The sequence below is a fragment of the Sciurus vulgaris genome, assembly GCF_902686455.1.
Source record: "Sciurus vulgaris genome assembly, chromosome: 8".
NCBI classification, from domain to species: Eukaryota; Metazoa; Chordata; class Mammalia; order Rodentia; family Sciuridae; genus Sciurus; species Sciurus vulgaris.
The window spans coordinates 117855535-117883173 of NC_136468.1; the positions used below are offsets into that span (position 1 = coordinate 117855535).

General features: G+C 37.2%; 3 protein-coding genes across 3 annotated transcripts in view; 1 reads left to right on the plus strand and 2 right to left on the minus strand.

Annotated features, from left to right (window-relative positions):
• SFI1 (SFI1 centrin binding protein) overlaps positions 1 to 27639 on the plus strand; it is a 105610-nt gene that overhangs the window by 33915 nt on the left and 44056 nt on the right. Inside the window, 5 exon segments of the mRNA XM_079149698.1 lie at positions 7303 to 7413; positions 9417 to 9511; positions 19954 to 20071; positions 20676 to 20735; positions 22922 to 23024. Of these exon segments, the coding sequence (XP_079005824.1) occupies positions 7303 to 7413; positions 9417 to 9511; positions 19954 to 20071; positions 20676 to 20735; positions 22922 to 23024 (487 nt within the window).
• Positions 1437 to 2340, minus strand: LOC306667278 (phosphatidylinositol N-acetylglucosaminyltransferase subunit Y). The gene has a single exon (XM_079149762.1). The coding sequence runs from the start codon at positions 2190 to 2192 to the stop codon at positions 1977 to 1979; it is 216 nt and encodes a 71-aa protein (XP_079005888.1). The 5' UTR covers positions 2193 to 2340; the 3' UTR covers positions 1437 to 1976.
• Positions 2282 to 2685, minus strand: LOC306667274 (protein preY, mitochondrial-like; the record flags this gene model as incomplete). Its single annotated transcript, XM_079149756.1, has 1 exon — positions 2282 to 2685. Exon 1 carries the CDS (start codon positions 2624 to 2626, stop codon positions 2282 to 2284), a length of 345 nt encoding a protein of 114 aa, XP_079005882.1. The 5' UTR covers positions 2627 to 2685.

Here is a 27639-nt window from a genome sequence, read left to right on the forward strand (position 1 = left end):
TTCAGTAGCATATTATTTAGTCTCCAAGTGTTGTAGTAATTTGTTTTTTATTTTGTCATTGATTTGTAATTTCATTCCATTATGATCTGATAGAACACAAGGCAGTATCTCTATCTTTTTGCATTTCCTAAGGGCTGCTTTGTGGAACAACATATGGTCTATTTTCGAGAAGGTTCCATGTGCTGCTGAGAAGAAAGTGAATTTGCTCATTGATGGATGGAATATTCTATATATGTCTGTTAAGTCTAAGTTACTGATTGTGTTATTGAGTTCTGTGGTTTCTTTGTTTAGTTTTTGTTTGGAAGATCTATCCAGTAGTGATAGTGGTGTGTTAAAGTCACCCAGAATTATTGTGTTGTGGTCTATTTGATTCCTGGCATTGTGAAGAATTTGTTTGATGTCCATGGATGCACCATTGTTTGGGGCATAAATATTTCCGAGTGTTATGTCTTCCTGATTTATGGTTCCCTTAAGCAGTATGAAATGCCCTTCTTTATCCATTCTGACTAACTTTGGCTTGAAGTCCACTTAATCTGAAATAATGATGGAAACCCCCGCTTTTTTACTGAGTCTGTGTGTGTTGTAGGTTTTTTCCCATCCTTTCACCTTTAGTCTGTGGATGTCTTTTTCTATGAGACGAGTCTCTTGAACACAGCATATTGTTGGGTCTTTTTAATCCAATCTGCCAGTCTGTGTCTTTTGATTGATGAGTTTAGGCCATTAACGTTCAGGGTTATTATTGAGATATGATTTGTGTTCCCAGTCATTTGGGCTTATTTTTGGTTTTTAACTTGACTTGGTTTCTCCTTTGAATGGTTTTTCCTTTAAGGTAGTTCCTCCCTTTGCTGACCTACATTGTTGTTTTTCATTTCCTCCTCATGAAATATTTTGTTGAGAATATTCTGTAGTGCAGGCTTTCTATTTGTAAATTCTTTTAACTTTCGTTTATCATGGAAGGATTTTATTCCATCTTCAAATCTGAAGGTTAGTTTTGCTGGGTATAGGATTCTTGGTTGGCAACCATGTTCTTTGAGAGCTTGAAATATGTTGTTCCAGGCCCTTCTAGCTTTTAGAGTCTGGGCTGAGAAATCTGCTGATATCCGTTTAGGTTTCCTCCTCTATGTAATCTGATGCTTTTCTCTCACAGCCTTCAAAATCTTATCTTTACTTTGCATGTTTGACATTTTCATTATAATGTGCCTTGGTGTGGTCTATTGTGATTTTGTGCATTTGGTGTTTTGTAAGCCTCTTGTATTTGATGTTCCATTTCATTCTTTGGGCTTGGGGAATTTTCTGCTATTATTTCATTGAGCAGGTTGTTCATTCCTTTGGTTTGTATCTCTGTGCCTTCGTCAATCCCGATAATTCTTCAATTTGGTCTTTTCATGATGTCCCATAGTTCTTGGAGATTCTTTTTTTTTTTTTTTTTATGGGAAAATGTCAATTTCTTATTTTATTAATGTAAACATTTGATACCAAAGAGATTAAGGTAATTTTATGAATTGAGTTGTTTTAAGTACATGAAATTTCCATTTTACTATGTAGTTTTATAACACTAGTTCAAATACATTTCTCTACAACTATTCTTCCAAAGCTTCTTTGGATTAACTGAGTCATCCCTAACATGGATGTGGCTTTACCACTAATCCTGAAGTTAAAACAAATAAAATTCCAAATATTAAGCTAATAAACAGTCCTCAGATAAATAGGGGTGTTAATTTCCAAGACATACTGTTGAAATGTTTTTTTCTGATTCAGCAGTTCTAAGTCAGAATCTTCAAAAAATAAGGGCAGAACAAAAGTACAAAGACACTTATGCAGCTTAAACCTCCCATAGTCCTAAGCCCAAGAGAAGCAAGGCAAAGCAATATTCTCGCAAACTAAAAGAGTCTCCAGTATTTGCATCTAAATGAGCTTTCAGAGATAGATACCTGAGACCTAACAGCAATATATTTACCATCTTGGCTGTGGCTGCATTAATTATGTCTAAATAGTTTAATACCCATCCAAGTCCAAAGGTGAAAGAACACATAGACTGGTATGGTTATCGGCAAGAGCAGACTATAAAAGCAAAGGCTAGCAGTACTGGTGCAGCCATGTGGGAAGTTTTCTTCCACAGAGGCAGAGTAGAACAATCCTGCTAAAGAGATCAGTGGGATCAGAACAGTCAACGTAGGCAGAGACAGAAACATTCTTCTTCCCCACTTATTACACGCCACCTTGTTTTTAAAAGGTATATAGTAGTAAGAAAATTGAATTGCTGATTTTTTAAAATTATAAACTAGTGCTGCTCCGTTTCTTCTTGTTTCTTATTCTGATGTGTTGTTCTAGCTGCTTGTGGTATCATATTAGGAATTCCATCAATGATTGGATAGGCTATTCCCAACTCTTCATTAATCAATTCATTTGTTGAGGCTTCATATCTGAGCGGCTTTTTGGAGAGCGGACACACTAGGAACTCCAGCAGCGCCTGGTCGAAAGTGCGGGACGGCTCTTTCGCCCTCTCGCTCTGATCTGCCAAGGACAGCGACCCCGTCGTGCGGAGGCACCTACGAATGATCGCTGACGGCGGCGCGCGTATCCTCCACAGCGTCGAGGCGAGCCTGCAGCGTGCTCCGTTCAGCATGATCCGCAGCCGGCAAACGCTGGGCCTGCGCCTTCCGCTAGCCGGGTAGCGCTCCCTTCCCTCAGAACCCCTTTCCTCACACACTGTCGGCTACGCCCCGCCCCTGGTGCTGCGAGAAATGCTCAGTTCTTGGAGATTCTGTTCATGACATCTTACCATATTCTCTGTGTGGGCAAGTTTATTTTCAAGATTAAATATTTTGTCTTCATTGTCTGAGGTTCTGTCTTCCAAGTGGTCTAGTCTGTTGGTGATACTTTCCATTGAGTTTTTTATTTGGTTTATTGTTTCCTTCATTTCAAGGATTTCCTTTTGGGTTTTTTTTTTTTTTTTTTTGAGACTCTATATCGCTTTGTTGAATTGATCTTTTGCTTCCTGCGGTTGCTCTTTCAACTGCTATTGGAGTGATCATTCATTGCCTGCATTTGCTCTTTTGTCTCATCCTTTGCTTCATGATTCATTTTAATCATGTATAATCTGAAGTCCTTTTCTTACATTTGTTCTACCATACTGTCACTGGATTCTATTAATATAGAATCTAGATTTGTTTGGATCATTCCTTTGTTTTTTTGTGTTCTTGTATCTTCCCCTCTAGCAGTGCAGATCTGGGGGTATTGCAGTTTCCCCCCATCGGCTTATAGTGACCCTATAGGTTTCCAAAATCTTTTCTGACAGTGACCTTTTAGTTTCCAGCAGGCGTCTCAGGATGAGATTTCTCCACCAAAATATTTTTGTTAAATTTGCCAAAATCAATGATGAATTTGCTTGACTTACCAAGTAGCTTTAGGTAGTCCATCTAGGCTAGTCAGCTTTCTTTTGCTCTGATGATATACTTTAGATAAGCAAAGGAGGAAGATTTTATTTTGGTTCATGATTTCAGTTACTGGTCATTTGGTTCTGTTTCGTGTGGAACTGTGGCAAGGCAGTACATCAGGGTAGGCGAGCATAGTTAAGGAAATTGCACACCTCATGGCATGCAGGATGTGGGAAAGGAACGAGCCAGGGTCCCAGTATCCACTCTGAGATCATGCCCTTCTGCTAGGCTCCACCCTTGAAAGGTTCCAGTACCTTCCTGTAACACCACAGGCTGACAACTGAACCTTCAACATGTGCACCTTTGTGAGACATTTATCCAAATACAGCATGTCATTCCTTTCTTCAGAAAGCCTTTTTTTTCTCCCAACTCCATGTTACTATCCTCATACTTTTTTTCTTCTTCCACTTTGCTCCTTCTACCTATTTGGTTCTTCCTCATTGAAATACCCCAACACCTAGTCCTTGCACTATTTATCTACCCATCCCAGAAACATGGCAATATTGAGTCCCACAGTGATTCCAAGTTGGGTACATCCAGTCCAGACCTTTCTCTAAAACTGTGGACTTTTGCGTACATGACAGCTGCACTGGGCATCACAACTTAATAAGTCCAAAATTGAAATCTTGGTCTTTCCCATAAAACCTCCCTGCTGAGTCCTCTCACCTTAGCAGAAACCAACTCCCATGCTTCTAGGTACTCAGGTCAAAAATCTGGGAATCATCCTTAACTCTTTTTTTTTTGGCGGTGCTAATGATTGAACCCAGGGCCTTGTGCTTGCGAGGCAGGCACTCTGCCAACTGAGCCACATCCCCAGCCCCATCCTTAACTCTTTTTATTCTCTTCTACCCCAATTAAAAATACAAAATGTCAACACCATGTTTCTCCAACTTTAAAATGTATTCAGAATTCAACCTCTTTTTAGCACCTAAAGTTGCTGCCACCCTGGTCCAAGTTGTCATCACCTCTCCCCTAAGTGATACCAGTAACCTTCTCGTTTCCAACCATGTTCCTACTCTGACTTTTCTTAGTAGATAGTCTGTGTAAGCCCTGTCACATCAGTCTGCTGGAACCTCCAGGGACCTTCTGCTGAAAATAAAAACCACAGTCCTTTCTGGGGCCTACAAACCCATCTTTTGTTTTATCTGTCTTACTGATTTTTTTTCATTCCTGGTGTTATATTTTTAATTTTTCAGGAATTCTTTCTTGTTCTTTGAATGTTCCTTTTAAAAAATTAGTATAGTATCCTGGAAGCTCATAGTTTTTTGAGAATAATGTCAGGATTGGTTTGTTTTTAGTTTTGTCGCTTATACTGTTTCTTTGGGGCTCTTTTTGTGCTTTTGGGTACTGTTTCATGTTGGAGTCTTTTTTGAAATAGCAAGAGATTCTGTGATGTTTGTTCATATTTAATAGACACTAAAAAGCGAATTTTAGGCTTTATGTGTTTGTACTTATAAATCAAGGGTTTCCCTAGGCTTTGGGGACAGAATCCAGGAGATTTCATTGGGTAACCTTCAGCTGTCAGCGTCTCTGAAGGCCTTTTTTTCTTAATTTATGATCAGTTTTCCCCAGAGTAGAGGAATCATCTGAATTTCTTCTGGCATGGGATCTGCTTAAAGTGGGAGGTGATAGTTATAAGTTTGTCTGCAAGCAGGAAGTGGAGTTTCACTGTTCATTATGTCAACCCTCAGTTTAGGGAGTGTCTCAAGAGCTTTGCCTAGTAGTCTAGAATCTGGTGCCCCTCTGGTTTAGCCTCTCCAGAGAGAAACTGAGTCTTGGCTTGGGTGAACAAGATCTAGGAACCTAACAACTTGTGATATAATCCTCTCTTTTCATCTCCATCAAGGGCTTCTCTTTTCCAGATGCCTCTTATCCCCATGTCATTTCAGTTCTCTGCCTTCTCTGATTTGGTGACTTAGTTGCCACTTGCGTACCTACTTTTTTATCACCTAAACTTTGCTGACATCTTGTGTATTATCTTTTGCTGTATTTTATTTGTGTGGGTATATGCCTTTTAAAATGCATTTGCTATTATTTTAGTGGTGTTTTGGGAAGGGAAGGAGGTAGATGGGTATATTCACTGTACAATGTGCAAATGGTACTTAAGTTTTAATATTATGAACAAACCTGTTGAAAATTTTCAAACACTACAAAAACTTAACAATTTAGAAAATTCTAGTCTCTAATCCCTCTCTGAGAACCATTGGTAATAATTTGGTATTCTGCAGGTCTTTTCAGGCTTTTGATATGTATAATATAATCATTCACATATGCATGAACACATATATGCATATATTTATATGCTTTTGTATTACATGTTACATAATTTCAACATATGGGTGCTGAATATACATTATTTTATTTTTTTGTCTGGGGGATTTACCCCAGGGATCCTTTACCACTGAACTATTTCCCCAGCCCTTTGTATTTTTCAGTTTGAGACAGGGTCTTGCTAAGTTGCTGATGCTGGCCTTGAACTTGTGATCCTCTTTTCTCAGCCTCCTGAGTAACTGGGATTATTAACACATGCTACTGCACCTGGCTGAATATACATAAAGTATTCATTTAAAAAATGGTGCCAGCTAGGTGTCATGGTGCATGCCTGTAATCTCAGCAACTCAGGAGACTGAGGTAGGAGGACCACAAGTTCGAGGCCAGCCTCAGCAACTTATACCCTAAGCAACTTAGGCTGGGGATGTAGGTCAGTGGTAAAGCACCTTTGGATTCAATTCTCAGTGCCAAAAAAAACGGTACCATATTATATATACCATACAATTATTTTTCCTAAGCGTCTGCTCATTTTTATACCTTTTCCTCTACTTCTTTCATGAAAATTAACTACAACACATTGATTAAATTAGTCTTTTTTTGGGGGGGCATTTGTGCTCTTCTTAAAAATTATTAATAGTAATAAGGTGAATTTCCTTATGAATATCTTTGATTTTTTTTTTTTTTTTTTTGTACCAGGCATTGAATCCAGGGGCGCTTAACCATTGAGCCACATCCCCAGCCCTCTTTTTTTTTTTTTTTTGTAACTGCTTGAGACAGGGTCTTGCTAAGTTCTCAGAACCTCACTAAATAACTGAGATTGACTTTGAACTCATGATCCTCTTGCCTCAGCCTCCTGAACCTCTATGCACCACTATGCCCAGCTTCCTTATGAATAACTTTGTAAGCCAGCTTGAAAAATCAGAGTGGGCAAGAAGGGAATGTCAACCTGAAGAACCTTGAAAGAAATTCAAATTGTTTGACAGGATCCATATTATTGAGTTATCAATCACCTTAACAGTGCGAATAAAAAATATTTTTTGGTCTGATGAATTAATTTGAAATAATTCTCAATTCACTTATTAAATTAAGATTTTAATTTTACTTTAGCATCTTTAGTCAATAAGATATATAGTATGAATTTTTATCCTCATTTCTTGCTTAATAGTTCTAAGTTTTGGGCTGGGGAGATAGCTCAGTTGGTAGAGTGCTTGCCTTGCAAGCACGAGGTCCTGGGTTCGATCCTCAGTACCGAAAAAAAAAAAAAAAAAAAAAAAAAAGTTCTAAGTTTTGATGTGACAAAGTTAAATATGTCTATTTTTAATTTATTTTGGTGTTTACTTTTTGTTAAGAAGGTGATGGTAATAAGAAACTGATTTTGGGATGAATGCTAGCTCCAACTTCATCTTTTTTTTTTTCCAATTTTTTTTTTTTTTTAGTTGCCAATGGACCTTTATTTTATTTATTTATATATGGTGCTGAGAATCAAACCCAGTACATACTAGGTGAGTGCTGGGCGAGTGCTCTACCACTGAGCTACAACCCCAGCCCTCCAACTTCATCTTGTCTACCTCTCTTATGTTTTTCATGGCCCAAGGTTTTACTATGAGGAGAGACTACTACGGAAAGTCTTTGAAGAATGGAAAGAAGAGTGGTGGGTTTTACATCGAGAATGGAAACTCTGTGTTCGAGCCAACTGTCACTATAGGTCAGATTGTATGTCATATTACTTCATTTTAAAATACAGATTTTTAAATTACACATTTTATAATATAGATTTGACATATTGTGAGATTCCTTGTTGGCATGTTTCTGGTCAAAAGGAGTAAAGCCTTAGATTGCTTTCTAGTTTTCTTCAAATAATTTTTAGAGTAAGTAATTTTAAGTCCTAAATTAAACCCAAATATGCATGCATGCACATGTATGTGTACATACATATGCACACACACTCCTCTAATAACCATTACATATTGGTCATGCTAATGATTTGAATGGGGCTTCTTACTGATTCTCACTTATATTTCTGAGAGTGTTCTATTATTTAAAAAGTGTTGTTCTAATTTATATTGATTATAGGAGGAAAATATATGACCATTATAGAACATTAAGAAAATAGAGAAACTGGATGTGTAGCTGAACGTCCTAAATTCAATCCCCTGCATGGGAGAAAAAAAAAAAAAAAGGAAAATAGAAAGTAAACATTCTTAATTATTGACATTCACATTCATATTTCCTGAGATGAAGGGAATAAAGTAAAAAATTGGGAAATAGATCAAATACTCAATTTTAGATCTTTTCTTTTTTAAAAAAGCATATGTGCATTGTATCTTTAAGGTGATATTGATTGTCATTATAGTCACTTTAGTTGGGATAGGAGTTCTGACTTACAGCTATTTCACATTAAAAATAGACCTATTGAGTTCCTGGCGTGGTGGTGCATCACTGTGATGCCAGTGGCTGGGGAAGCTGAGACAGGAGGCTTGAAGTACAAAGCCAGCTTTAGCAAGTTAGTGAGGCCCTAAGCAACTTAGAAAGATCCTGTGTCTAAATATAATATAAAAAGGTCCAGGTATGCGTGGCTTAGTGGTTGAGCACCCCTAGGTTCAATCTCTGCAAAAAAAAAAAAAAAAAAAAAAACGGAGAGAGACAGACACACACACACTGAACAGTTCTAAAAGCTGATAGAGTATGAAATCAAGTTTTGGAATTGGGGTGGTGAAATTATGGAGGGATGAAAGTCTCAAGATGTGTGGTGTCTGTATCAAGGAGAAGAAAAAGGAGAAAGTGCCATTGACCATATTTCAGTGCAAAGGAGAAATAATGTTTTTCATAGTGTGGATGATTAAAATGATTGAGATATGAGCGTCTTTCCAAATATCATGGCTTTGTGCATGTTGAAAGTGAAGTTATTTCTAGGAGAAGTCAGGCTTTTCTTTCTCAGTGACACTTAAAGGTATAGAAAATGACTTTTTCCAAGGAGAATAATTTCACTGTGATTATAGGAAATGGAATTTTTGCTTAAGTGCTTATAGGTTTTTTTGTGTGTGTCAGAAGCCTCTGTGTTCCGTGTATAGAACAGACTGGATATGCTGAATTGAGAGTTGTTTTGTCTTAAAATGCCATTAGTGGGCTGGGGATATAGCTCAGTTGATAAAGTGCTTGCCTTGAATGCACAGGGCCCTGGGTTCAATCCCCATCACCCAAAAAAAAAACAAACAAACAAACAAAAAAAAACTGACATTAGTGATTAGTGCTGGGTGCAGTGTTGCACACCTGTGATCCCAGCACCTTGGGAGGATGATGCACGGGATCTCAAGTTCAAGGCCAACCTGGGCAACTTAGCAAGACCCTGTCTCAAAGTGAAAAATACAAAGGGCTGTGGATATAGCTCAGTTTTAAAGCTCTCCTGGGTTCAATCCCCAGTACCAAAAAAAGAAAAGAAAAAAAAAAAAAAAAAAAAAAAAAGGCAGTGCTATTTGCACCAGCTGCAGTGGTGCATATCTATGGTCCCAGTGACTTTGGAGGCTGAGGCAAGAGAATTGTGAGTTTAAGGCCAACCTTGACAATTTAGTAAGACCCTGTCTTAAAATTTAAAAGGGCTAGAAAGGTAGCTCAGTGGTAAAGTGATCCGGGGTTCCATCCCCAGTACCAAAAAGAAAAGAAAAGAATATATGCCATATATCATTTGCTTTTGCTTTTCTGGTTCCTCAGATATTACTTGTACAACCTAATGTTCCAGAATTGGAAGATCTATGTGCATCAGCAGCAAGAGATGAGGAACAAGTACATTAGAGCCGAGGATCATGGTGAGAAAAGGAAGCACGTGGTGTAAAGTAGATGGCCACATTTACTTTCACAGAAGCTCTTGGGGAGGACAAACACATTGTCGGGAAGTGTGATTAACTCATAAATACATTGTCTGGAAGCAAGAATAACTCTAGATCAAAGGGAAGATTCCATTTTACTTTTTTCAGAGTGCATAATCTCTGAGTGGAGACTCCTGAATAATCAGATCCCTGTGGTTTTCTCCATATGGCATGGTTTCCACACTTGAAGTTCATTTAATGAGACTTTGTCCTGACAATGCCTGTTGGTGCATTGTTCTGGCTATGTATCTCCTATGGCAACTGGGATTGCAGTCTATTTAGCTGTGATGTATCAGTTTTCAGGAGACTTGAGAAGAGTCATATACTACTTATTTCTGAACTATTTTGCCCAGGTTGCCTCTTAGTGATCCTGTGGTTAGTTTAGTGCTGGTTCTTGTGTGGTTCCTCCATTAGTAGAATCCTAAAACCCATGTGAGGAGTCCAAGGGAAAAAGACAGACTTTCAAAAGGATTATGTAACCTGTATTAGCAGCTGCCTCATAGGCATTCCATATGAATGTACCTCAGACTCATCCAGTATGTCACAAATACTTGTCAGCTCCCTTTCCAGGTAGACCTACTCTTCTTCCTACTTTTCCTAAGAACCTTACTTAGGATGACTGCATGTTTATTCCTCATGCCTCAAATCATCAGTTATCTAATTTTATAAGATAGTCTTCTGTGGTATCACTTGGAGTCATTTTTTCTTGGCCACTGACTGAGAGTAATCCTCATCTTTTCCCCAGAGTGTTATATGTATCTCTTCAGTCATCTCCCTGTACTTATTTTCTCCCTCTTATTATATGCATAGCTACAAGCATGGTAAGACATAGACTGTAGCGTACTGCTCTCTTGCATAAAAGTTTATTTGGTCCAGGGATGTTGGCACACACCTATAATCCCAGCTACTTAGGAGTCTAAGGCAGGAGAATCACAAGTTCAAGGCCAGCCTTGGCAACTTAGACCCTGTCTCAAAATAAAAATTAAAATATAGGGCTTGGCAATCAACAAACGTATGAAAAAATGTTCACCATCTTTAGTAATAAGAGAAATGCAAATCAAAACTACACTAAGATTCCATCTCACCCCAGTTAGAATGGCGATTATCAAGAATACAAGCAACAATAGGTGTTGGAGAGGATGTGAGGAAAAAGGTACACTCATACATTGCTGGTGGGGCTGCAAATTAGTGCAGCCACTCTGGAAAGCAATGTGGAGATTCCTTAGAAAACTTGGAATGGACCCACCATTTGACCTAGCTATCCCACTCCTCGGCCTATACCCAAAGGACTTAAAATCAGCATACTACAGAGATACAGCCACATCAATGTTCATAGCTGCTCAATTCACAATAGCCAGACTATGGAACCAACCTAGATGTCCTTCAATTGATGAATGGATAAAGAAACTGTGGTATATATATATATATATATATATATATATATATATATATATATATACAATGGAATATTACTCAGCCATAAAGAATAATAAAATTATGGCATTTGCAGGCAAATGGATGAAATTGGAGAACATCATGCTAAGTGAGATAAGCCAATCTCAAAAATCCAAAGGATGAATGAGCTCACTGATAAGCGGATGATGACACATGATGGGAGGTGGGAGGGGTGCAAGAATGGAGGAAGGAGGGACTGTATAGTGGGAAAAGAGGAGTGGGAGGGGTGGGGGGGGAAGGAAAAAATAAACAGAATGATTCAAACATCATTAACCTTTGTAAATGTATGATTATGCAAATGGTATGCTGTTACTTCATGTACAAACAGAAATAACATGTATCCCATTTGTTTACAATAAAAATAAATTTTAAAAACTCCCACAAAATCAAGAAAATAAAGAAGACAAGACAGGAAGAAAAAAACAAAAACAAAAAAATAAAATATAGGGCTTGGGAAATAGCTCAATGGGAGAGCTAGTACAAAAAATAAAATAAAATAAATAATCCATTGACTTCTCTTTATAATAAAGTGAAGTCTCCTTGGTATGGCATATAAGATTTTTACTTATTCTCCTGCCCCATGCCCTAACTTCTGGCCACAATGAATGTGCACTTACCTTTCTACCTATGGTCCATCAGTTCCTCCTTTACGTTTATTTTGAGACAGGGTCTTTCTAAGTTGTCCTCACTAGACTGGAAATTTTCCTGCCTTAGCCTTCAGAGTAGCTGGGATTACAGGTATGCACCACTGTACCCAACCATTTTCAAGCCCATTTTAGCAAAAGGTGAAAGATTTATGCCATCTAAAGAGATGGATTGACTTAGTTCACTTACCATGATATTCTCTAATTCCATCCATTTACCAGAAAATGTCAGCATTTCATTCTTCTTTAAAGCTGAGTAATATTCCATTGTGTGTGTATGTGTATATATATATATCACATTTTCTTTATCTATTCATCTGTTGAAGGACACCTAACTTGGTTCCATAGTTTAGCTATTGTGAATTGAGCTGCTACGAATATTGATGTGGCTGTGTCACCATAGTGTGCTGATTTTAAGTCCTTTGGGTATAAACCAAGAAGTGGGATAGCTGGGTCAAATGGTGGTTCCACTACAAGTTTTCTGAGGAATCTCCATACTGCTTTCCAGAGTGGTTGCACCAATCTGCATTCCCACCAGCAGTGTATGAGTGTATATTTTCCCCCATATCCTGGACAACATTTATTATTGCTTGTATTCTTGATCATTGCCATTCTGACTGGAGTGAGATGAATCTTAGAGTAGTTTTGATTTGCATTTCTCTAAGTGCTAGAGATGATAAACATTTTTTCATGTTTGTTGATTGATTGTATTTCTTCTGTGAAGTGGAAAAAACTTCATCTTTGACAGTTACAAATAGTGAAGGATGGTAGAGCACTTGCCTACTATGTTCAGAATCCTGGGTTTGAACCCCAGCTCTGCAAAAAAAGAAAAAATAAATAAATCTTGAATAGTGTTGGTAGAATCATTCATGTATAGGTTTCTGTGTGGATACTTCTCTTGGGTAAATAATCTGAAAGTATTGCTGAATCATACACTAGTAGGTCTGTTCAATTTTTAAATTTTATTTTATTTTATTTATTTTTTTTTATTGTAAACAAATGGGATACATGTTGTTTCTCTGCTTGTACATGGCATAAAGGCATACCATTTGTGTAATCATAAATTTACATAGAGTAATGTTGTTTGATTCATTCTGTTATTTTTTCCCTTCCCCCCACCCCTCCCACCCCTCTTTACCCTCTATACAGTACTTCCTTCCTCCATACTTGCCCCCCTCCCTAACCCTAACTCTAACCCTAACACTAACCCTTCCCTCCCCCCCATTATGTGTCATCCTCCACTTATTAGCGATATCATTCGTCCTTTGGCTTTTTGAGATTGGCTTATCTCACTTAGCATGATATTCTCCAATTTCATCCATTTGCCTGCAAATGCCATAATTTTATCATTCTTTATGGCTGAGTAATATTCCATTGTATATATGTACCACAGTTTCTTTATCTACTCATCAATTGAAGGGCATCTAGGTTGGTTCCACAGTCTGGCTATTGTGAATTGAGCAGCTATGAACATTGATGTGGCTGTATCTCTGTAGTATGCTGATTTTAAGTCCTTTGGGTATAGGCCAAGGAGTGGGATAGCTGGGTCAAATGGAGGGTCCATTCCAAGTTTTCTAAGGAATCTCCACACTGCTTTCCAGAGTGGCTGCACTAATTTGCAGCTCCATCAGCAATGTATGAGTGTACCTTTCTCCCCACATCCTTGCCAACACCTGTTGTTGCTCGTGTTCTTGATAATTGCCATTCTAATTGGGGTGAGATGGAATCTTAGGGTGGTTTTGATTTGCATTTCTCTTATTTCTAGAGATGTTGAACATTTTTCCATATGTTTGTTGATTGCTTGTAGATCTTCTTCTGTGAAGTGTCTGTTCATTTTCTTAGCCCATTTGTCGACTGGATTATTTGAATTCTTGGAGTAGAGTTTTTTGAGTTCTTTATAGATTCTGGAGATTAGTGCTCTATCTGAAGTATGATTGGCAAAGATATTCTCCCACTCTGTAGGCTCTTTCTTCGCATTGCTGATAGTTTCCTTTGCTGAGAGAAAGCTTTTTAGTTTGAATCTATCCCAGTGGTTGATTCTAGCTTTTATTTCTTGTGCTATGGGAGTCCTGTTAAGGAAGTCTGATCCTAGACCAACAAGGTGAAGATTTGGACCTACTTTTTCTTCTATAATCTGCAGGGTCTCTGGTCTGATTCCGAGGTCCTTAATCCATTTTGAGTTTAGTTTCGTGCATGGTGAGAGATATGGGTTTAATTTCATTCTGTTGCATATGGATTTCCAATTCTCCCAGCACCATTTGTTGAAGAGGCTATCTTTTCTCCATTGCATATTTTTGGCACCTTTGTCTAGTATGAGAAAATTGTATTTATTTGGGTTTGTGTCCGTGTCCTCTATTCTGTACCATTGATCTACCTTTCTATTTTGGTACCAATACCATGCCGTTTTTGTTACTATTGCTTTGTAGTAGAGTTGAAGATCTGGTATTGCAATACCCCGTTTCACTCTTCCTGCTAAGGATTGCTTTAGCTATTCTGGGTTTCTTATTCTTCCAGATGAATTTCATAATTGCTTGCTCTATTTCTGTAAGGTACGTCTTGGGATTTTAATTGGAATTGCATTGAATTTGTATAGCACTTTAGGTAGTATGGCCATTTTGACAATATTAATCCTTCCTATCCAAGAACATGGAAGAACTTTCCATCTTCTAAGGTGTTCTTTAATTTCTTTCTTTAGTGTTGTATAGTTCTCATTGTAGAGGTCTTTCACCTCTTTTGTGAGATTGATTCCCAAGTATTTTATTTTTTTCGAGGCTATTGTGAATGGGGTAGTTTTCCTAATTTCTCTTTCTGAAGATTCATCACTTATGTATAAAAATGCATTGGATTTATGAGCATTGATCTTGTAACCTGCTACTTTACTGAATTCACTTATGAGTTCTAAGAGTTTTCTGGTGGAATTTCCAGGTTCCTCTAAATATATAATCATGTCATCAGCGAACAGGGATAGTTTGAGTTCTTCTTTTCCAATTCGTATCCCTTTAATTTCTTTGGTTTGTCTAATTGCTCTGGCCAGAGTCTCAAGAACGATGTTGAATAGAAGTGGTGAAAGAGGGCATCCCTGCCTTGTTCCAGTTTTTAGGGGGAATGCTTTCAGTTTTTCACCATTTAGAATGATATTAGCCATGGACTTAGCATAAATGGCCTTTACAATGTTAAGGAATGTTCCCACTATCCCTATTTTTTCTAGTGTTTTGAGCATGAAGGGGTGCTGTATTTTATCAAATGCTTTTTCTGCATCTATTGAAATAATCATGTGATTCTTGACTTTAAGTCTATTAATATGGTGAATTACGTTTATTGATTTCCTGATGTTGAACCAACCTTGCATACCTGGGATGAAGCCCACTTGATCATGGTGCACTATCTTTTTAATATGTTTTTGTATGCGATTTGCTAAAATTTTGTTGAGAATTTTTGTGTCGATGTTCATTAAGGATATTGGTCTGAAATTTTCTTTCCTTGATGAGTCTCTGTCTGGTTTAGGTATCAGTGTGATATTGGCTTCATAGAATGAGTTTGGGAGGGTTCCCTCCTCTTCTATTTTATGGAATACTTTGAGAAGTATTGGAATGAGCTCTTCTTTAAAGGTTTTGTAGAACTCGGCTGAGAACCCATCTGGTCCCGGACTTTTCTTTGTTGGTAGGCTTTTGATGACTTTTTCTATTTCAGTACTTGAAATTGGTCTATTTAAATTGTGTATGTCCTCCTCGTTCAGTTTAGGCAATTCATATGTCTCTAGAAACCTGTTGATGTCTTCGAAATTTTCTATTTTGTTGGAGTATAGATTTTCAAAATAGCTTCTAATTATGTTTTGTATTTCAATCCTGTCTGTTGTGATATTTCAGGTCTGTTCAATTTTGTAAGAAGCTATCAAACTGTTTTCTACTGTGGTGGTATCATTTGCATTCCCATCAGCAATTTTTGAAGATTGTACTTGTTCCATATCCTCACTAGCTCTTAGTGTTGCTATCTGGAAAAAAAAAAATGTTTTAACTATACTGATAGGTCAGTATAGGTGTTTCATTGTGACTTTAGTTTGAATTTCCCTAATAAGTAATGATGTTGACTATCTTTTCCTGTGTGTATGTCCTTATTTGCAATCTCTTGCTCTCCTTTTTGGTGAAATGTCTGTTCCAGATCTTTTGTTTGGACTGGGGCTGTATCTCAGTGGCAGAGCTCTTGCCTAGCACATGTGAAGTACTGGGTTTGATCCTTAGTACTGCATAAAAGTAAACAAATAATGGCAGGCTGTCCATGTACAACTACAAAAAAAAAAAAAAAAAAAAAAGGTCTCCTGCCTCAGCCTCCCAAGCCACTGGTATCACAGGCATGCACTGTTCCAGGCTTCGTTGAAGATTTTTGCTTCTATGTTCATATGGGATGTTGCTCTGTTTTTTTTTTTTTTTTGTAATGTTTTGGTCTGGTTTGGGTTAATACTAGGTAATACTGGTCAAATAGAATGTGTTGGAAAGTATTTCAACCTCATCTATTTTCTGACAGATTTATAGATTGGTATTGTTTTTTCCTTAAATGTTTAGTTAAATTCTCTGAAATCCTCTAGTACTTGCATTTTCTCTGTTGAAGGATTTTAAGCTTTTGAGTTCAAGTTTTTAAATAGATATAAGGTTATTTTTGTTATTTTTTGAGTGAGTTCTTAAGGAATTGGTCCATTTCAAATATGTTGTCAATTTTATGGTCATGGAATATTTCATTAACTTCAATGTGTTACAGAATCTGTAGTCAGAACCCTTTTTTAATTCTTGATGTTGGTGATTTGTGTCTTCAGTCTTTTATTTTTGACCATTCTGACCAGAGCTTTATCTGTTATTAGACTCTGCAAGTAACCATCTTTTGTGTTCATTGATGTTCTGTACTATTTTTTGTCTTCAAGTTCCTTAAATTTTGTTCCTATCTGTATTATTATCTTCTGCAAACTTTGTTTTTTTTAAATTTTTATTCTTTTTAGTTATACATGACAGTAGACTGTGTTTTGACATATCAAACATACATGGAAGCTTTGGTTTTAATTTTTCTAGTTTCTTAAGTGCAAGTTGAGGTTGTTGATTTGAGACATTAGTTATATATAAAGTTCCCTTAAAGTGTTTTAACTGTATCATGCAAATTTTAATGTTATATTTGTTTTCATTCAGTTAAAAAATATTTCTAATTACACTTCAGACTTTTCCTTCTTTTTTTTTTTTTTTTTTTTCCCCTTGTACTGGGATAGATCCTAGCAGCAGCACTCTACTACTGGGCTATATCCCCGGTCTTTTTTATTTTTTATTTTAAGACAGGATCTCATTGAGTTGTCCATCTTGGCTTGGAACTTGGAGTTCTTTTGCCTCAGCCTCCAAGTTGCTGTGATTAGGCATGTGCCCCACAGATAATTTAAAAGTATGCTTAGTTTCCTAATATTTGGGGATTTTCTAGTGTCTTTCTACTAAGAATTTTAGTTTATTCCATTATGGATTAGAGAATAAGATACAGTATGATTTCAGTCCTTTTAATTTAAAGGTTTGGTTTGTGGCCCAGAATATGTCCTGTCTTGTAAATGTTCCACATTTACTTGAAAAATGTGTATTCTGCTAGCTTACATTTTTATTCATAGTTATAATTAATGTAGCTTACACATTATGGAACAGAAGGGAAAAGTCACTTGAATTTTTAAGATTAAAAAAATTATTTCCAAAATATGAGTTCTTTTAGGCCTTGGAGAGAATTACAGTCCTCCCATTGTCACATATATCAGAATCAAGGCAGAGACAGTGCACATTCCTGTGTTCTGTGCCTAGAAAATGATAGCTAGCATTTATTAGATATGTTTGTTTGTAAAGCATAAACTAAATTATTTATGAAAAACATGCCTATAAGAGAGTACCATTTTACAGATGAGGAACTTTTGTGAGGTTACTTTGCTTATAAGGGAAAAAAATCAATATTGAAACCTATCTTTAGTTGGGCACAGTGGTGCACACCTGTAATACCAGCAATTTGGGAATCTGATGGAGGAAGATTGCAAGTTCAAGACCCACCTCAGTAACTTAGCAAGGCCATAAGCAACTTAGTGAGATCCTCTCTCAAAATAAAAAATAAAAAGGACTGAGAATGTAGCTCAGTGGTAAAGTGCTCCTGGGTTCAATCCCCAGTGCTGTGACCATCACAGCCAATACTGGTGAGGGGTGATGAGGGATTAGAAAAGAAAAACTCATGAAGATTATGAAGATAAATAGCTAGGATCAGGTGGAGTGTTGCTTTCTGATGGAGAAGCAAATCTAAAGAGTTACACCATCAATTTTTATTTATATATGTGTCATTATCAGGTTAATGCAAGCATTATTGTTTCTACTGAGGAAAGTTATAGAAACTAGAACATCTATGTAGCCTTTCTGCAGTTGCATTGTGCATTATTAGCTTTGAGTGGCACTAAGGGAGGTCCATTGTTAAAAGTTACTGTTAAGCTGGCAGGCTCAGGAGTAGCAGAGCTGGCGAAGCATTGTGGTTGTCTAGCAATGAGAATTCCTCTATTCCTAGGAGCTATGTGCTTGAGATCAAGGTCGAATCTGATAAGACTCTTGCACAGAGCCTTCTCTGGCAGGGTGATAGCACAGCAGCTAGGTATCTTGTGCCCTTGCACAGAAACATTCCCGGACAGCAGGCATGCCACAGCCATGAAGTCATCAGAGACCCCCAACCTCAGTCACTGTTCTTCCATTGTCTGTCACTGCTCTTCAACCCCAGCATACTTCCTCCAAACAAAATTTTAAGAACCCCAGCTTGTCTTACTCAGGAGACCAGACTCTAGACCTCAATACCATACTAGTCCTCATACCCAACATATGCTGAATACTGAGGTCTGGGATGAGCCCAAGGAAGAGAGATGTTAAAATCTCCTTCATATTTTGATTTGAAATATAAAGTAGCTATAGTCTTCTGGCCACATTTTGGAGAATGTTAAAAAAATGGTTTGCATAATTTTATTTTTTCTGGTGTATTTCATAAAGCAAAGAAATTTACTTCATTAGTGATGATTTTCATAGTGGAAGTAGAATTTACTACAAAAGGAGAACTGTGAGCCCTTGCATTTCCTGTGTGTAATAAATTCTTTCCTTCATGATCATTACTTGTCCTTTATAGTCTGTTTCCCAAACAGATAAATCTTCCCCTTTTTTTTTTTTTTTTTCCTTTTTAAAATAAGATGGAGGGACTGGGGATATAGTGCAGTTGGTTGAGTGCTTGCCTAACGCGTATGCAGCCCTGGGTTCAATCCCTAGTACCAAAAAAAATTTTTAAAAATGGAGTATTACTATGATGCCTAGGTAGGCTGGCCTCAAACTCCTGGGCTTAAAGAATCCTCTTACCTAGACTATAATAAGTGTGTGCCAGTATCCCTGGCTCATCTTTTTTTTTTTTTTTTTTGTGGTGCTGCTGGGGATTGAACCCAGGGCCTTGTGCTTGTGAGGCGAGTACTCTACCAACTGAGCTATCTCCCCAGCCCCTCATCTTTTTTTTGGTCTAGCTTATTCTACTTCATAATTATTACTTTGAATAATAAGTTTTATAGCATGATTTGTTTTTTCTTTAACTTTATATTAAGGAAAGATTTAAATAATGAACTTTGATGCGTCCATCACTGAACTTCAACAATTATCAACTCCTACCCATTTTGTCACATTCCTGTAGTGCTCCCTTTTTTGCTGCCTATTTATTCACATCATTTGATGTGTAAATACTGTAGAATATGTATTTATTAAAAATAAGCAATTTTAGAGTGAAGGATTTCTTCACAGTTCAGTATGTTGATTTTCATATAAATGATTTGTGACTTAATGTAGTCTTATATACTTGCATCCTTGTTTTTTTTTTTTTTAATTTTGTAGCACTTCACAACTTTTCCAGCAGGGGGCACCTCAAGGCTGAAGGGGGAAGTATTTGAAGACTGGTTGAGTACAGAGAGCCCTTGAGCTTTCTTTGTAACCCAGAGTAATTCATCTTCTGTCAGCCCTTTAAAAACCATCTCTTGCTAGGTGTGGTGGTGTACACCTGTAATCCCAGTCACTTTGCTAGGCTGAGGCAGGAGGATTGCATGTTCTAGACCAGCCTCAGCAATTTAGCAAGGCCTTTTCTCAAAAAAAGGGGTTGAGGATGTGGCTCAGTGGTTAAGCCCCCCTGTGTTCTATCCTTAGCACCAAAAATAAAAATAAAATAAAATAAATTAAAATAAAATAAAATAAAAAATAAAAAACATCTCTTTGGTGTATCTAGATGCAAAACAAAAGATGCAACAAGCCTGGAAATCCTGGTTGATTTACGTGTTTGTTCGTAGAACCAAACTACAGATGGAGACCATTGCTCTGGAGTTTAGGCAGCGGAGTATCTTACAGTGAGTATGCTCAATTGCCCTATAGATTAACAGCCATTATTTTATCTCAGCAGTTTTATGCTTATTTAACCCACCTGAAAAAAATGTTTTGAACACAGCTGATGCCTAATATTTATTGATAACTTGTTCAACTACAAAGATTAAACTTTCTCATAATTCTTATTGAGTACTTTACTGTGTTATAAACCCTATGTTCAATAGATGTTGTTTATTGATGACTTTAAAAATAATAAAAAATAAAACCTGTGTTAAGTTAGTGTAATGTGTTAATTTTTTAATGTAAAGTGTCTCATTTAATTCTCATCATAAACTGTAAGGCCCAGGAAGGTTGCCTGAACTCATGTAAGTTGTAATTAGCAAAAACTAGGGCTCACCCACCCTTGCTTTTAACTACTGCTCTGCATTACATCTCATCAACATTGTGGACACATTGGAAGGACATGAAGTAGTCATGATATGTGTACCAGTGAACTACTATATAATGAGACTGATTCCCCTTTACATTGTCTCTGATGGTTCTCTGGGTCCTGATTGGCAGTATACTAAAAGCTCAGCATCTGCCCAGAAAACCTGGGCACTAAATACAGCATGGATATCTTTGCAGCTACACTGACTTGGATTTGAATCCCTGTTTCAACATATATTATTGGGACACTTCACTTCTCTAAGTCATCATTTTCTCATCTGTGAAGTAGGCACACTGTTGGGAATCTTTCAAGGTTGCCATTGAGAATAAATAAAGTAATATTTTTAAGCAGTGTTCAGAACATCAGTGAACATAAAGAAGTTATTTAAATAGGGATAAAATAGTTATCTTAAATTCATTCAGTATTTTGAAATAACTAATATGCAATTCTAGTTGAGTCTATGTGGAATATATTTTATACAATCAGTTCATTTACTCAATGTATATTTATTGCAGGCTTAAAATGTTCTGGGACTACACTGGTGCTGGAGCTATGTTCAGGGAACTTGTAATTCCCTAAAAAAATTTTTTTTAATTTAGATTGTTTTAGATTTTTTGTTTTTTGTTTTGTTTTGTTTTTTTGTTTTTGTTTTTTAATTAGGGCTTTAGTAAATGTTTTACATAGTGGTTGGGTTCATCCTGAAAAACTCATACATGCATGGCAATCAATTTTGGTTCATGACTTTCCCCTTTTTCCATACCCCTAAAATTTTTTAATTTCTTTTTTTTTTTAATTTTTAAAAATTTGTTCATGGACCTTTTATTTATTTTTTTTGTGGTGCTGAGGATCGAACCCAGTGCCTCACACATGCTAGGCAAGTGCTCTGCCACTGAGCCACAACCCCAGCCCTAAGTTTTAAAATTCTTATAAAGAAAAGTGATAATTCAGGATAGCTAGAGATTGTTAATGATGCATTAGCATGGTCTTGTTTAGGAGAAAGGAGAGGGGTCTTTGTGGGTAGAGAGATCAGGCAAGCAATTTGTTTCTCTAAAACAGAGGTTGCAAACTCTCATTTTCTCACATTGTTTTCCTACAGCAAAGTAGAAAATAAGCAGGGGCTGGCAATGTGGCTCAGTGGTAGAGTGCTGGCTAGTATGCACGAGACTGTTTTCAATCCCTAGGACCACCAAAAAAAAAAAAAAGGAAGAAAAAACCCCCAAGACTTAACTGAAAACCTGGCTAAGATAGTAGGAAGGGATGGGATCCAACAAGACTGGAAATCTAAAAGCCACTGTTTTTTGTAACTTCTTCAGTAAAACCTTCTAATTTTTATTTCTTTTTATTTATTTATTTATCTATTTATTTATTTATTTATTTATTTATTGTAGTACTATAGACTAAATCCAGGGTGCTCTACCACTGAGGCACACCCCAACCTGTTTGTTTGTTTGTTTGTTTATTTATTTATTTATTTATACCAAGGATTGAATCCAGGGGTGCTTAAGCACTGAACCACATCCCCAGCCTGTTTTACTTTTTATTTTGAGACAAGATCTTGTTAAGTTGCTTAGAGCCTCACTAAGTTGTTGAGGCTGTCCTTGAACTTGTGATCCTCCTACCTCTGCCTCCCAAGTTGCTGGGATTATAGGTATGCTCCACCACATCCAGCTTATTGTTGATTTTTTTAAAAAATATTTTTAGTTATACATGGATACAATACCTTCATTTTATGTATTTTTATGTGGTACCAAGGATTGAACCCAGGGCCTCACTCATGCTAGGCAAGTACTCTACCACTGAGCCACAACCCCAGCCCTTATTTTTGATTTTTAAGTCAGGTTCTTACCAAGTTTCTGAGGCTGGCCTCAAACTTTCGATCCTCTTGCATTCTCAACCTCCTGAGTCACTGGGGTTATAGTCATGTACCACTGCATCTGGATCCTGATTTTTAAAATGTTGGCAATAATTCAGGGGTTTAGAAAATAAACTGTAGGCCAGAGCACGTCTGTAGTGCCTAAGGCTAGATGTGACTTTAGGTGTCATGTTTCCACATGGGCAATTCTAGGACTCTTTCCTTCTTTTTCTCTCTTTTCTTTTCTTTTCTTTTCTTTTCTTTTCTTTTCTTTTCTTTTCTTTTCTTTTCTTTTCTTTTCTTTTCTTTTCTTTCTTTCCCTTCCTTCCTCCCTTCCTTCCTTCCTTCCTCCCTTCCTCCCTTCCTCCCTTCCTCCCTTCCTCCCTTCCTCCCTTCCTCCCTTCCTCCCTTCCTTCCTTCCTTCCCTTTTCTTTCTTTTCTTTCTTTCGCAGTGGATCTTAGACATCAGTTTAGAGATGGCACTGTGAGAGAAGGGTACTTGAACTGAGGGTGTGAGGCCTAGCCTATAATGACCTTTCTCTTTTCTGGATGTTTTTTTTCCTGACTTCTGTCTTTGATTTACTCTTTCAGGGTATGGTGGAGCAAGTGGAGATGGCAACTAGGACAGGCCTATATGAGCCAGGTTCTGGATGCCACAGCTATAAAGCATAGGTCCTTGAGCCTCCAGCTGCAGGTGAGTCCAGCAAACTTGGGTTTTTTTTTTTTTTTTTTTTTTTTATTTATTTTTCTTGTAAACAAATGGGATACATGTTGTTTCTGTTTGTACATGGAGTAACAGCATACCATTTGCATAATCATACATTTACATAGGGTAATGATGTTTGATTCATTCCGTTATTTTTTTCCTTCCCCCCTACCCCTCCCACCCCTCTTTTCCCTCTACACAGTCCCTCCTTCCTCCATTCTTGCCCCCCTCCCACCCCCCATTATGTGTCATCATCTGCTTATCAGTGAGATCATTTGTCTTTTGGATTTTTGAGATTGGCTTATCTCTCTTAACATGATATTCTCCAATTTCATCCATTTGCCTGCAAATGCCATAATTTTATTATTCTTTATAGCTGAGTAATATTCCATTGTATATATATACCACAGTTTCTTTATCCATTTATCAATTGAAGGGCATCTAGGTTGGTTCCACAGTCTGGCTATTGTGAATTGAGCAGCTATGAACATTGATGTGGCTGTATCTCTGTAGTATGCTGATTTTAAGTCCTTTGGGTATAGGCCAAGGAGTGGGATAGCTGGGTCAAATGGTAGGTCCATTCCAAAACTTGGGGTTTTTTGTTTGTTTGTTTGTTTGTTTTTTGTATGCTGGAGATTGAACCCATGGCCTTATGCATGCGAGGCAAGTACTCTACCAACAGAGTTATATCCCCAGCCCCAAACTTAGGTTTTGGTGTCCTTTGTCTGTGTTGTTAAGCCCCATACACAGAAAGGGCAGGGTCAGACTCCCAACAGGAAGCCATCCTGCTCCAGCCTGTTGTTGAGAGGGAAGCTCAGGGAGCTGAGGAGAGGGTGGGTAGCAGAAGTAGTGTGGAAGACTGAGCTTTTCAGCAGAAAAGTACTGCTATTAGAAACATGCAGAGGCTTGTCCCAGGTATGATGCCCATGGTTTCTGAGAGCTTCTGGTAAATGTGGAACTGAAGGGGATTTATGAATTAATTACAAATTATTTAAGGAAACAGCAGTGTGCTCTTATTTCCTCATTACTGTTTTTCTACAGCTAAGTAGAAAATAATGCAGGCAGAAAAGAAATTAAGCCAAAAAGAAAACCCTGCTTCTTTTTCCTTCAGTTTTGTTTGTCTCAGGGGTTTCTTTTTGGGAATTCACTAGGTTTTGGTCAGGACTAAGGACTGTACCAAAACTATGGTATGGTAAAACTTTATTACTACATTTGGTGTCTCTGAATTTGTCACTTTTTTATATCTGTTGGGTATTTTTAAGGTTGCCAAGTCAGTTACAAAAAATAGAACAGGAAGGAGGAAAAAAAGTGCCTGTTATTAATTGTAGGAGCAGTATTTTTTTAATCTGATAACATATTGCATAGTCTTTACAAGTATATGCCGATCATACACAAGTAGATATATAGGACTGAGGGTGTAGTTTCGTGGTAAAGCACATATTTAGCATGTGTGAAGCCATGAGTTCAGTCCCCAGCATTTGAGGGGGAAAAGTACATATAGTCATCTAGATAATAAACTTTGGCCGGTAAGCCCAATGTGGCCTGCTTTCTGATCTTGTAAATAAAGATTTATGGGGATGCCACTACCCCCATTCCTTCATGTATTATCTATGACTGCTTTGAGGCTACAAGGACAGAGTTGAGTAATTGCAGCAGAAACCATGTAGCCTACAAAGACCCTTTAAGAAAAAGTTCACTGACCCCTGAACTTGTTATATCTTCTAAGGCAATTGCAAGGAAATAAGATGCAGCTTAATGATAATTACAGTAGCAACAGCAATAATGCCTTTTTATTATTTTTTTTCCTGGAGTTCCAGAGATCAAACCTAAGGCCTTACACATCACCTGTGCTCTACCACTGATCTATACCCTAATCCTCAAGAGCTTTTGTGATCTTACTTGAGTTAAGCCCTGTACTAAGTACTTTACATAATTATCTCAGTTGATTTTTATAATTCTTTTTCCTTGAACCCTGTATTATTGTTGAGAAAACTAGGCAGGTTAAGTAACTTGAACCAGAGTCATACACATAACAAAGGTCAGAACCAGGATTTAACACAAGTTAAACTGCAACGCTGTTCTCTCAACCATCATGCCATATTGTCCTTATGAGACCTGTAACCTCAAAAGGGAGATGGAACTGATGAATGGGACAGTGTTGTAAACATAGAAGCATAATGAGACTGATTTTCTGTCTCTGATGGACAACTGTATGAGTGTTCCTTTCAGATACCCACTTTGAGAGGCTATAAACTCGTTTCACTTATCCTACTATTGCTCAGAACGTTTTTAGAATTCCCCTTTTGCAGTTATCTTCAAAGTTTGCAACAACAGATTTGATTGAATATTTTTAGCAATAGGATGTTTTCATGGTTTGAGGTTAAATTTAACTTATATAAAAAGTCAAAAGTCATTCTGAGGCCAGGCATGGTGGTACATGCCTATAATCCCAGTGACTCAGGAAACTGAGGCAGGAGGATAGCAAGTTCAAGGGAAACTTGGGCAGCTTAGCGAGATCCTGCCTCAAAATTTAAAAAACTGTACATATATATGGGCTGGGGTTGTAGCTCAGTGGTAGAGCGCTTGCCTTGCATATATGAGGCACTGGGTTTGATCCTGTACACCACATAAAAATAAAGATTGTGTCCACCTACCAAAAAATATTTAAAACAAACGTATATATGAAGCTCTGGGGGTATAGCTTTGTGGTAAAGTACCCCAATGTTTGGCCCATAGTACTGAGTGGGTGGGGGTCATTCTGAGTCAGATCGAGTGAAAAATGTGAGTAATCAAGGAGCTCTGTTGACATAGATCAAAAAACTAGACGAGTCTGTAAGACTGTACTTCATTGTCTGAAGTATAAGTAATAGTGCCTTGTGTCTGTAAATACCACGTGATTTACAAAGCACTTACCCTTAAATCATTTCTCTTATCCTTACAACATCTCTATAAATTAGGCCAGGACAATCATCACAAGGTATGTGAGATTTTAGAAAATAAAACTAGGTATTTCAAATGTAGAAACTAAATATAAAACATTTGTAAGACTATCAGTACATATCCAAGTACCCACCACCCAAATTTAAAAGGTGTTTTATATCACTCCAGAATTACTCAAAGTAATAAAATGTAATGGATGCTATCAGGGCCCTACCTTTCTTCCCTTCTTTTGCCTCTCCTCTCAGAGGTAACCACTGTTCTAATCCTGATGTGACCACTCTCCTGTATTATTTTTTTTCTTGGAGTAATGTGTGTATACATATCCATAAAGAATAAGCTTTATGGCTTTTTATAATTATAATATTTATGAATGGTGCCATTCTGTATATTTACTTTGTAGCTTGTTTGCTTTTAATGCAACAGTATATTTTTGAGATTTATTCATGTAGATATACAAAGTATTGTTTTGTTTTATTTTTTTTTTTGTGGTGCCTGGCATCAAACCTAGATCCTCTTTTATGCTAGGCAAGTGCTCTACTACTGATCTATGCTCAGCCCTCACAGAGATCTTTTAATTGTATATTATGCCTATTATATGAATAAGGAATAGTTTTATTTACTCATTCACTCATGAACTGTTGGTTAGTTCTGCTGTTGGCAGTTAGAATGCTGCAGAGAGCTTTCTTAAACATATCTTTGTACAAATGTTCCCAAGTCTGGTGGCTAGAAGTAAAATTGCTGTGTCATTGGGTTTGCATTTCTTCATCCTTATTAAGTATCACTTTCGTTCTATAGTGGTATGCCAATCAATGTGCTAATACTTTGGTTCTGATTTCTTTTAGCCTCATAAGAATGATCATTTTTACCAGTATGATAGGTGTGTAAAGATTTCACTGATTCCTAGTGAGGCTGAGCATCTTTTCATAGACTTATTTATTTGTGTTTCTGCTTTTGAGTTTGCTTACATTAGTCACTACTGTTGGGTAATTTGGAATTTTTTCTTTTTTTCTGTGTATGTATGTGTGTGGTACTGGAAATTGAACCCAGGGCTTTGCACATGCTAGTGAGCTATGTCACTACCCCTGGAATTTTCTTTTTTACTCTTGGTACCAGGGCTTGAACCCAGGGGTTCCTAACCACGGAGCGACATTCCCAGCCCTTGTTTTTATTTTGAAACATGGTCTAAGTTGCATAGGGCCTCGATAAGTTGCTGAGTCTGTCTTAAAATTGCTATTCTTCTGCCTCAGCCTGTTGAGCCACTGGAATTACAGGCATGTGCCACCATGCCCGGCTCTTAGAATTTTCTTTTTGATTTGTAGATATTGTTGATTCCATTTCCTCATACTTTTCTTTATAGGTTGCTGGTACTTTTTCTATCCTGTGTTTATGGTATTTTTTTTTTTTCATAGATGAGGTTTTTTTTTCAGTGTAATTTAATTTTTTATTTTCCTTTAAGATTTGGTCTTTGTTACTTCTTGGGTTTAATTTTATGAATTGTATGAAACAGGATCTTAGTTTATTGTTTTCCATAGGGATAGTCAATTGCTCCAGCATTATTTACTTATGCCATCTTTCATCTTTTTTATATTCATTAGTAATGCACTTGATAGATCAGAGTCTCATCTATTCATGGATCTGTTTCTAGGATCTCTGTTCAATTTTT

What these genes read in the sequence shown, in the direction of transcription:
- LOC306667278 (XM_079149762.1), bottom strand. Translation starts at nt 2,192, where the DNA reads ATGTTTCTGTCTCTGCCTACGTTGACTGTTCTGATCCCACTGATCTCT.